Source organism: Carettochelys insculpta, chromosome 3 (assembly GCF_033958435.1).
Source record: "Carettochelys insculpta isolate YL-2023 chromosome 3, ASM3395843v1, whole genome shotgun sequence".
Taxonomy (NCBI): Eukaryota; Metazoa; Chordata; order Testudines; family Carettochelyidae; genus Carettochelys; species Carettochelys insculpta.
The window spans coordinates 92,940,883-92,953,042 of record NC_134139.1 but is presented as its reverse complement, the minus strand read 5'-3'; the positions used below and the strand labels follow the sequence as shown (position 1 = coordinate 92,953,042).

The window sequence follows — 12,160 nt, the reverse complement described above, 5'->3', positions numbered from 1 at the left end:
TGTTAGTGATGTTAATAAAATGCAAGCCCCTTTCTGGTTTGCTGCAATTATTTCTATGTACCATAAGACTGTATTGCACAAAAAAGTTCTTAAATACAGATATAATTTATATTATTGAATTAAATATTGCAACAACTAAGTGGTATGTGAAGCAATTTTATCTTGCACATGCAGTGTGAGGATACACAAGGAGACTGTTCATAAAACTACAAATACATCATCGCATTCTTGACTGCAGTTAGTGAAAGGAGTGTGAAACAAATGTATTTTGGCAAATCCATTGTTCCCCTCCCCCTCAAACTCAAGCAAGGAGGACCTTGTTAAAAATGTAGACAGAGACCATAATATGTGTTTGTTTTCTTCACAGTAGCCTGAGTAGTGCTAAACTGTAGTTCTCCAGGAACTCAGCTCCAGATGTTATTAAACTACTTCTATTCTCTCCCACCCACCCCAAAATACCCCAAATTGTTTCACCCAAAAATCAGAACTAAGTTTCAGAAGTAGAACCTACAGTACTTTCGATGAGAGACTTGTACATCTGAGAGTTCAAAAACCTTGGGAAAGAGTCTCTGTGCATTAAGGTGTATATCTGAAGTTGGGCATCTTCATACATGTGAGGACTGGGATCCAACAAGTTTCTGTTGATCACTTCTCGCACCCGAGAATCAAGACTAACCTGAAGGGAATAGAAAGAAATGTCCATTGAACAACAGACTTGCAAAGGGCTGCATAAACATCTATATTTAACAGATTTTACAAATAAACAAACAAACAAAACTCCACAGTGCACCAAGAACCCAGTTTCCTTTTTCCGTTACATTTTTTGTCTACTCAAGCTTCCTCAAAATCAACTTTGTACAAAATTACCATCTGAGCCTACCAAACACATTTTGATTGGCTGGGGTCTTTGAGTTCACATTAGGTATTATGAGACAAAGATGCCATTATATCACCGCAAAAATACATGGTAGTTGGCTATACATTAGGATGGATTTCTCCATACACATTTGATTTTACAGCGATCGTTATTCCAAACTTAGCAATCTTCCTTTCAGGGGAAATGACTCATTAATTGGCTGAAATGCTCATTCCCAGTTTTTGTTCAGTCGTCTAAAATTTTCTGCTTACCGTACTATAGTTATTGGGTTTTTTTATTTCATTTTTGACTCTATAATTACTAGTCACAAATTACCAAAAGTGTTTTTGTTGTTATTGTTGTGCTAATTTTGCTATTAGTGCTATGTCTCATTTTTTTCTGTCCTTCAGGGCCTTTCAGATTTTGATATTTTCCTATTCTTGACATTTTTATATTCATCTTTAACTTGGGAGCTATTTTGCAATATCCCTGTAAATTTCTGAGTTGGTATTCTTTTTGTAATGAACTCTGACATCTAGGAAGGACAGAGGTACATTGCCCCCAGTGTTCTGTTAAAACACAAGATTCATACCAGATTGAATAAAATATGGCTGCAATAGGGAAAAATAAATTGGTCCAGCTAGAAAAGTATTAGTTGTTGAGAAAAGAGAGCCTTCTTTTTGAGCCATAGAATGAACTCCAATCAACCTATGTTCTTTAGGACAGCTGAGGCTCTGGCTCCATATATCTGTATTTTATCCTCAGTAAAAATTACATTGTCCAAATATATTTAGTCCATATAAACACAAAAGCAACAGACACCCTGATGTTAGAGGATTGCTAACAATGCATGGTTAAGCATTAAAAGAAATCAGGAATAAATACTGCATATGCATTGCAACAAAATCTTCAAGTATATACTCAGATACCAGACTGAACTAGTTAAAACAGCATGCAAATTTTCTCTGCAGCCTTACAGGCTACATGTAGCACCTTGTATTTTTTTCATTCTTGTGTGCTTACGTTATTGTCAGAACGGCCTAATACATCTTTCTTGGCTTAATCTTCGTATAGAGTAAATCCTCTCCTTCAAAATGCATTCTGCAGTCTAATCATTTCATAGTCACAAGGCCCTATCATGATGCCAACTTCACTGCAAATATCAGATTCCTACGCATGCCAGTAAGTCATTCCTATTTCTTTGCTATATTTATTTTATAGAATATTTTGTGTCGTGTTTCCTAGCTATTTCCTATAAATGGCTGTTTTAAACTCTTGTTCTATCATGCACACTGAACTGTCTGATATAACATACACAGCTACAGCTGTAGCCAAGATAGAATATTTTGTTAGAGTACTGAAGAAACAACTAACTGCAAAGGGCAGTACTGCAGCCTTGAAGCACGGTAGGGGTAATTTCAACTCTTCCTTACTAACTCTGTTTTCTACCCAAGCTCTGAAATTCTTAGCTTTAAGTGATTTTCCCTTGGCTGATTTGCCTTTGAGTGCAAGAAGTTAACAGTGTTAGGCTCTCATTTTATATGCAACTAGCTGATTAATTCTCTTTGGGTGTGTTTACACTAGGAACTAACTTCGAAGTAGTCAGTAGAGAGTTTACACACATTTTCCCTTACTTTGAAGTTAACTCTGAAGTAGGGAGCCCAACTTCGAATTCCTTACTCCATTCCCAGGAGTAAGTAGGGTGTGTTGACCCTTAGCTTCGAAGTTGTACTTTGAAGTAAGCAACTTCAAAGTTATTTTTGTAGTGTAGACAAAGCCTTTGTTAGAAAAAGTGGCATCAACTAGTCATTATTGATATTTGCTGGTGAATGTTCTGGTGAAATTTGGTTGAGTTTATGGAATTTTAAAAAAAGAGTCACCTGTAGTCCATTTTGATTAGAATTTATTCAATGACCACGAAAACTGTGCAGGCAAAGATGACTCCAGTTTATATGGAAAACTGAATGCTAGTCCATGCAGTTTTTGTATTGGAGAGTCCTATAAACTGCTATAGTTCAGACAAATCCATAGCAACAAAAGGGTGCAAATGGGCTATGACAAAAGATCCTAAGTAGATTCAGGATGTTTTCTGCTAGCCTCTTATGATCAAAAGTAGCAACAGAAGATGATTTGGAATTGAAACTGAAGGGGATCTGAATGTAAAGCTTTACGTACACTGAGCATGACATCTGTGACCACTTTTGGACTGTTAAGTATGGTGAAACTAGAATGCTGTAGCTGTCCTAAAAGCTGGAAAGAGCTGATAGGCTTAGAAAGCCATCTATTAATAAATAAAAGAGAAAAATATTACTAGTTTACCATACTGACAGGCGTATCATTCAAAAGCAATATAATATACTACAAAACAGAAGAAAGGAAAAATAATGACACTGGAAGCTATTACCTCTAGAGACTGTTCTGGAGGATAAATGCACAGAGCCAAGCCCTCAGCTTGTATAAATCAACATACTTCCATTGCCTTAGCCTTAGCGCTATAATGGTTTACAAAAAACTGAGGCTCCCATCCAAAGTATAGGGAAAGTAAAGGAACTGAAAAACAAAAAGTCCTGTGGCACCTTCTACACTAACAGATATTTCGGAGCATAAGCTTTCGTGGGCAAAGAATCACTTTGTCATATGCATCTGATGAAGCACGTCTTTGCCCACGAAAGCTTATGCTCCAAAACATCTGTTAATCTATAAGGAAACACAGGACTTCTTGTTGTTTTTGCAGATACAGACTAACACGGCTACCCCTCTGATAAAGGAACTAATTGTACTTGACATGATCCAAGCATTTCTCCAAAAATTATTGAGAACAAACAAACAAAAATCCCAGCAGTGATGGGAGGACATCAGTCTACACACAATTTTTAAGTATTAAAAGAGACTATTCATGAACATGTCCCATGACTTTGCTTCCTATTAAACACCAAGCATGGGATGTCAGTTGTTGATTGGCACCATCTCCTCCTCAAATCTTCTTCCCTGGCTTATTCCTTACCTCTAAGCAACTTTCCACTAAAAAGGCAAAGAATAATATACTTCTTCAGGCCTTGTGATCACTGAGCCTCTGCAGAAATTTGGAAGCTGGAGTAAATGATGCCAAATGCCCTCTTAACACTGATCCCTTTTCATTGGCTGGAGAGCCTCAATGTGAAGAATCTTTCTGATCCAACAAGTCAGAGATATTTTCTGACCCCACCATATCAATCTGCAGGACTGCCAGCCTTAATTATAGCAAATGAAACTTTTAGTATTTTCAGCTTTACCTCTTTTGGTGAAAGTATAGAAATATAATCTTCATATATAAGTCTCGCCTTTTCTTCAATAACTTTCTTGTTCTGTTCTTTCTTTAGGTCTTCACATGCAAGCCAGAAAAGCAAGTTCTCTTCACTGTACTCTGTTCGAAGAAACTCTCTGAAAAGGTTCCGACCAGCTGGTGTTTTCATCATTTTGTCAAAATTCTGTGCCCAAGACATAATTTCATCTGCAGTAGGGTTTTGGCTGCAAAAGCAAAGTATCATTAGAATATGCTTCTCTTTTTGTAACAGTGTTTACGTACTTTGGGCCAAATTCTCCTAGCCACACTGTAGTCAAGAACTAATGAAAGTGATTGGGCTTTATTCTTTACTATAGTGTTTTGCTCAGTGTTCATTTCTGTGTTCATAATCCCAATATCAATTAAATGTGTTTATTTTGTTTTCTAGTTATTTCATTCTAGAATTATTTGTTACCCACAAAACTCAAGAATAAAGCAATCTGCAGAATTTAATTACTGACTTTGAACCTAAAGGAGATTGATTTCTGAATGTTTGGTAATGGATTCTCTTTTAAGTCTGGTTTAGGCGACATCTGATGTCACTGCTTGCTTCTGAAGATGGTAGGCCAACCAGGTGCATCTGCATAATTTAGTTCAGGGGGGCTGAAAAGAATGAGGAGGCCCTTGGCAAAATACTAATTGAGAGATCTTTTAAATAAGTATATGTCTCTGTTTAGTAGCTAAGAATTGATAAGCTTCTCTTTACTTGGTGCTACTATCTGAATGATGATATGTTACCACACGATTTGATGGCTAATACCAGATGCCACTGGGAAAATGGGAAACAGAAGTGGGTGAGGGAGAACCAAATCATTGCCACTTTTAGAAGATACTTATCCCAAGTTTATTACACTTTAAGTACTGGATGGGAGATCAGACAACTATATTAAATATAATTAATTTTAATACTGGGTACATACTCATCCTGTTCTTCCTGCAAGATGGAAGCTTCTGAAAGTTCCAATATTTAAGAGCTTTTCAATGTAAATGCCACACAATAAGCAGCATTTGCCATATGTTTGGTGCTCAAATCCATTTAATAAATCTTTATTTTGCAACAATACAGGCTATAGAAATGATATAACGTTTATACTTCCACAAAACTATCCTAACCAAAATGGATATAACTTTTTAGTTAAGTAATATAAACTCCATAATAACTGTTTTGTTAATCAATGATAATTTCTTGGAATCAGAGCCTCGAGTTCTCTTCTCAGAATGGAGAAAACAACAAGGAACTCCATTGTAGCTAAAGGAGTTTGTGGCATGGATACATAAGACTGCACTTACAGGAAGTTCAGAAACTGGTGAAAAAGGATAGATTATCTGGAATTTATTCAGAGTCTAGATATTTTTTGAGTAGGGCACTGAATCTGGTTTGATCCATTAAGCTGTTTTTTTGTAATTATTAACTCATCTTTCTAAAACTGGAGACTTCATAAATATTATCTGTTTGGTGAAGATATTTGAGCAAAATATCACTGTGCCCTTGAGTTATATTAATTTAAGAAGAGACTAATAAGCAGAATCTTAAATTCAATACATTAAAGCTAACATCCCCGTCTTAAGCATTTATGCCAGATAACTCAGCTGGATAGTAAAAGATTTTAGCAGCAAGAAGGAGAAAAAATTCCCATTCCTAGGCCTTGGAATAGCAGCAGTTGCACTCAGAGTCAGAGTAGCAATTGCATAAACCTTGAACTTGTGTATCTGGAAGGAAGGCCAGAAGACATATAGTGACAGCTCCTCTAGTTCCATCTTCTCTCCTCTCCACATGTTTGGGCAACAGTACTTCAGAACTGTATTTAAGCTGTTATTTTTGTAGGTAAGAAAGGCCTTGGAATGCCTTTACTCACATTTCATCATTGTGACAGATTTTATTGCTTTTTATCCAATGATTTAAGAAAAGAACATTAGGTAACTTCCTAGAAGCCTCAAATTAAGTGAGATTTTGATACTACTAACAGACAGGTTAGAAATACAGGCATTTGATAAATTGGATGCTCTTGTGAGCACCAGAAAACGTAAACTGATAAACTTACCATTCCTCTATGACTTGGATACTCTCCATTTTGGTTGTATGTGTTGGCCTTCCTGCATTGTCCCCTCTATCTTCATTCCTAACAGTGAGGCTGCAATGTAGTACAACACTTTATTTTGTCTAGAGAAAGTTAATTTAAAATAACGATTATAGAAATACTCCAATTTAAGGGGTGTACATGTATTGAGGACTATATCTTCCAAAGTGGGTACACTCCAGACTCTAAATATGAACCCAGTTTTAGGATAGCTTTTGATCACACATTTTTGCATGCCCCATAACTTGGATTAGGAGGTACAGATGCTATTTGCATATGCAGTTTACTACAAGTTAACAGTTGTGCAACCCAAAAACTGGCATAAATTTAGATGTCACTTTTGGAAACTGTCCTAAGTGGAGTCAGAATAATACTGGTAACAAATAAGAGGAAAGGAATAAAAAGAGAGATAGAGAGAGAAGTGCACATAAATACACTTTATTGGGCACTTAAAAAAATGTCCCAGCAATGCTTGGTAGTCATTTGTTCTTTGAGCAACAAGAATTTCCACACATTAAGATTATGTTGTGTGGTTTTTTTTAAAAGACTTAGTGCACAGCTGTCCCTTAGGATTCCTTCCCCCTTTAACCAAATTTGTGAGGACTCCTGGTGGAGTGAAAGCTGACTTTTGTACTGTGAAAACTGACTTTTATTTTTAATGTAACACCAACTTAGCAAATATTGAGTTTAGTGGCATTACACTTCATTAAGTGGTAAGCCATTTTGTCCATATGCCAAGTACTATTAGTTTTTCATACCAATAAATCTTATTGGTTTTTCAGTAAAAAGACTTCCATTAGCCTTCAGTAACCAGGAGCTGAGAGAAGAACGACTTTCCCTCCCTTAAAAACAAACAAAAAATTATCTTCAAAGCTAGGCAAAAATATAAAAAAAATCTGCAAATATTTGTTTATGTTTTGAATCACATTTGCTTTATGTGTGCAAGCACATTTGTTTGCTTTTTATGACCATTCTAGCAAGTGAAATTACTAGCAGGAACATTGACAAAAACAACTAACTGAACTCTGGAAGATGCTTACAGGAAGCAAATTTTGAATGACATTAATATTTGTGTGGGAAATCTGATTGTAAGAGTTAGGCTCGGAAACTGGAGCATATCACGTGAAGAGTCTATGTGATGAAAAAAATGAACAACCAATATAGTTCAGATTTTGAATATCAAATAGCCACTATAATCCTGGTCATCTTAAGTAACTGCAAGTATAAAAGGTTTAAATAAAATAGTTTCTCCCTCTTCTACTGAGCTGACCACCTTCCACTCACATTTAAAAAGAAATCCAACTCTGAATCACTCTAAGGCCGTGTCTACACATGCACGCTACTTTGAAGTAGCGGCGCCAACTTCAAAATAGCGCCCGTCACGTCTACACGTGTTGGGCTCTATTTCGAAGTTAACTTCGACGTTAGGCGGCGAGACGTTGAAGTCGCTAACCCCATGAGGGGATGGGAATAGCACCCTACTTCGACGTTCGACGTCGAAGTAGGGAACGTGTAGATGATCCGCGTCCCGCAACATCGAAATAGCGGGGTCCTCCATGGCGGCCATCAGCTGAGGGGTTGAGAGACGCTCTCTCTCCAGCCCCTGTGGGGCTGTACGGTCACCGTGTGCAGCAGCCCGTAGCCCAGGGCTTCTGGCTGCTGCTGCTGCAGCTGGGGATCCATGCTGCATGCACAGGGTCTGCAACTAGTTGTCAGCTCTGTGTATCTTGTGCTGTTTAGTGCAAGTGTGTCTGGGAGGGGCCCTTTAAGGGAGCGGCTTGCTGTTGAGTCCGCCCTGTGACCCTGTCTGCAGCTGTTCCTGGCACCCTTATTTCGATGTGTGCTACTTTGGTGTGTAGACGTTCCCTCGCAGCACGTATTTCGATGTGGTGCTGCCCAACGTTGACGTTGAACGTCGACATTGCCCGCCCTGGAGGACGTGTAGACACTATTCATCGAAATAGCTTATTTCGATGTCGCTACATCGAAATAAGCTATTTCGATGTAGCATGCACGTGTAGACGTAGCCTAAATGTAAATAAGGGTTCCCTCTGTCCCCACAGAGGCATGATCAACACTTTTATCATCAATTTGGCAGAGGTTATAGGTGAACTCAAGGGCTCTTTTAAAAATCCAAAATGTAAAATCCCCAGATACTGCAGATTACATATTAAGACTTAAACATTACAATGATATACACTTTCAAACAAAGCTGCTTGAAATCAGTTGCTTCTTCACTTACCTGCCAAGACCTGAGTTCAGGCCCTTGGTTCTGCTTCCCCTGTTACAGCGCAGGAATGCAGCCTCTGTGCTGCTTAAGGTGTTAGGATGTCATCAACTGCTGCAGGAGAAACAACACATCCTGAACTCTGGGGTTGGCAGGTAAAAAGCCTTTTCAATCTCCTTTTGGCCCATTTCCTGTCAATCTATAAAGGGAGCACCCACTGAAGCCAATGTGAGTTCCATATATAGAACAAGAACAGAATATGGGCTGTCCACTCTTTACATCTTGTAATCTTTAAGTCCACACGTGTAACTGCTTTGGGTCACTTTGTACCTGGTTAGAGTGCAAAGGTTTTTTTGGAAGAGAAGGAGCAGAAGATGTCACAAGAAACCTCCCTCACTCTTTCATGGCCCAGACACTGCTAAACACAGGCACTTCATTGCCTCTGGGGTTACAGGTTACTCCATGGAAGAGACAGAGAAAGGAGAGTTGCAGTTCCCAGACAAATTCCACTGGTTGACGTTGGGTGGGAGCAAAAAAGGACAGCACAACAGATGTGTTCCCTTTGTGCTTCAGTGAGGGTACCCAACACACAATCCCTCTCAAAGCTTCCCCTGAGATGATACAGCTCTGGATAAAAGAAACAACACTACTTGCTAGGAACAAGCTCTTGCTCTCATTAATTTACGATTGCAAACAGTTTTTTAGAGATAAAGTGCTAGGATTCACCACATCCTACTCATCTCATTCATGCCATTGTAATGGAATCGCTTGTGTGATGGATAAATGTGGAAGATTCAACCCAACCAGAAGGAAATGACCCATCTTTTTTCATCACCATGGCCGTGTCTACACGTGCCCCAAACTTCGAAATGGCCATGCAAATGGCCATTTCGAAGTTTACTAATGAAGCGTTGAAATGCATATTCAGTGCTTCATTAGCATGCGGGCGGCAGCAGCGCTTCAAAATTGACGCGCCTTGCCGCCGTGCGGCGCGTCCAGATGGGGCTCCTTTTCGAAAGGGCCCCGCCTACTTTGAAGTCCCCTTATTCCCATGAGCTCACGGGAATAAGGGGACTTCGAAGTAGGTGGCGTCCTTTCGAAAAGGAGCCCCGTCTGGACGCGCCGCGCGGCGGCAAGCCGCATCAATTTCGAAGCGCCGCTGCCGCCTGCATGCTAATGAAGCGCTGAATATGCATTTCAGTGCTTCATTAGTAAACTTCGAAATGGCCATTTGCATGGCCATTTCGAAGTTTGGGGCACATGTAGACGTAGCCCATGTGAGCAGCAGTTAAACTGCACTGAACTCATTGTCCTGCCTTAAATCACCCTCACCCCATATTTTAAATGGGGATCTAGCTTACTCTGCTGAGAGCTGCGAAACTACTATTAGTTTAAGTAGATATTTGGGATCAAATGTTGCTTGCTTTGCTTATGCAACACTTCTGCTGAAGAATGAGAAATAGGACGGGCTGCTGAAGTTGGAAAAAAAAGAGAATGGCACAAGTTAGAAAAAGAAACAGAAAATTAGACACCAAAGCTGTTATTTAGCAGAACAGTAACTGGGAGAGGAGTTCAATATTTTGTTAAGGGCTCTGGCTTCCAGCAAACATCTAAGTGGAATGTTAAAGAAGGACCCAGAACACTTTGTCTTCTGGGATTCTAAAGTTTGGTGCTAGTGTGATAGGATCAAATACACAACTGGAATTAATTCATTCACCTTCTTAATAAATGAAGTTCAGTGACAGAATTAGCCTTGAAAAGCTCAGAAGACTATGAAGGACTGATATGGTCATTTGGAAAAAATTCTCAACTTCAGTTAGGCCAAGTTCATGAAAATCATTGAATGGTATTTTGCAATAGATTTATGGTTATGTTCGTTTGAATGATTTTAATATAGTGAAACTTCATTTTCTGCGTTTGACAGAAGGTTAATGTTCCATCAGACATGTGACATGATCTTCATGTGAAAGTAACTTTTATTTGAACAAGTGAGTTATTTTCACTCAAAGTAGCTCTGTGATTATTTTGTTCTAGAAACTGGTTCACTTTCATTTTAAAAATAATACTTTTGCATAACATTTATGAGCTCTACCATTTCCCCATTTCTATTTTCAGCTGTGTAATGAAATAGATATCATATGCATCTCAGAGCAGGAAGAGAACGTGAGAATTCATCAAGTCCAGTCCCCTGCCCACTCTGCAGGATCAAGCAGCTTCCCTGAGAGATTTTTTTAACTCTATTTGCCCCTAAATAGCCTCCTCAAGAATTGAATTTTTATTACACTGGGTTTACAAGGCCAGTGCTCAAACCACTAAGCTATCCCTCCCAAGCACTTCTACCTTTTGAGATAAATGTTTAGAACACATCTCATTTTAGTGAAACCACATATGGCCAGATATTGAAGTTGGGTTGCTATGGCTGTATCTAACAGAAACACAAGTGACTGAAATCAGTCAAAAAGTTTGATTGCATATTCTTGATTTAAGGTGACCTGAAAATCTCACATTAACATAGATGCAGTAGTCTGCATTGGAAACAAGTTGAGTTACAATAAACTCAACAGACTGGAAGTAGTAGGTTAAAACTCATTTTCACCAAGCAACTGATTGTGAGCTTTTAAGAAGAGAAAGTATGTAATTCAGATGGTGTCAGCAATGGTGAAACAATAGTGAGCTGATCCACACTGGTACCCCACAAATCAGTGTATACTGCCATTAAGTGTGCTTTATTTATTCAAATACATCCAGCTAACTTTCCTGAAAAAAACAGTGTAGTCTATAGACACAAGCTCTACATACTAAAGTTGTTGCAGAAATAATAATGCTTTGAAGTGGATGGGTCTGGAGTGCATAGGAGAACACTGAGGAATGAAAAGTGCAGTCACTTAATGTATTTTAGTTCCAGTTCACTGCAAAGTTGTCCTCTACATCTATTTTTGTTCTTGTTTTATTGTTCTGATGATAATATGTAAAAAAACCAACTAAACAAACCCTATAATAGGGCCAAATGGGGTGACTTTGCTCTGGCTTTCAATACAGCAGGTACGTCCATCTTTCTCCAATAGCAAGAGTCATCTTACCAACTGCAAATAATGTTACTGAAAGAGTAATCCATGTTTTCATTTGGAATTTCAGGACTATAGGATCTAAACATCTGACCAATCAGACACACTGGCTGCCCTCCTTAGTATCTGTGTTCAGCAATTAAATATTTGTCCTGTCAAGTAATTATTTTACTAGGCCAATATTGTAAGTCAATAGTTTTTGTACTTCAGAGTGCACTGAATGGAAATCTCAGAAGAACCTCAGCAATCTAGGAGCACAAGTTTCACTGACTGTCCCCAAATCTCTTTTGATAATTCCACCCAATGGCCATGTCTACACTAGCCCCAAACTTCGAAATGGCCATGCAAATGGCCATTTCGAAGTTTACTAATGAAGCGCTGAAATACATATTCAGCACTTCATTAGCATGCGGGCGGCTGCGGCGCTTCGAAATTGATGCGGCTTGCCACTGCGTGGCTCATCCCAACACGGCTCCTTTTCGAAAGGACCCCACCTAATTCGAAGTCCCCTTATTCTCATGAGCAGATAGGAATAAGGGGACTTCGAAGTAGGTGGGGTCCTTTCAAAAAGGAGCCCCGTCGGGATGAGCCGCGCGGCGGTGAGCTGCGCCA

The 12,160-nt window shown here is 38.9% G+C and overlaps 1 protein-coding gene across 1 annotated transcript in view; it reads right to left on the bottom strand.

Moving 5' to 3' along the window:
- Positions 1–487: 487 nt before the first annotated feature.
- The window catches only part of RGS17 (regulator of G protein signaling 17), a 40,035-nt gene continuing 28,362 nt past the window's right edge, over positions 488–12,160 (bottom strand). The window contains exons 3-5 of the mRNA XM_074988704.1: positions 6,221–6,310; positions 4,129–4,363; positions 488–676 (exon numbers count right to left, since the gene is read on the bottom strand). Coding sequence (XP_074844805.1) covers positions 488–676; positions 4,129–4,363; positions 6,221–6,310 — 514 coding nt within the window. The remainder of the gene's footprint in view (positions 677–4,128; positions 4,364–6,220; positions 6,311–12,160) is intronic.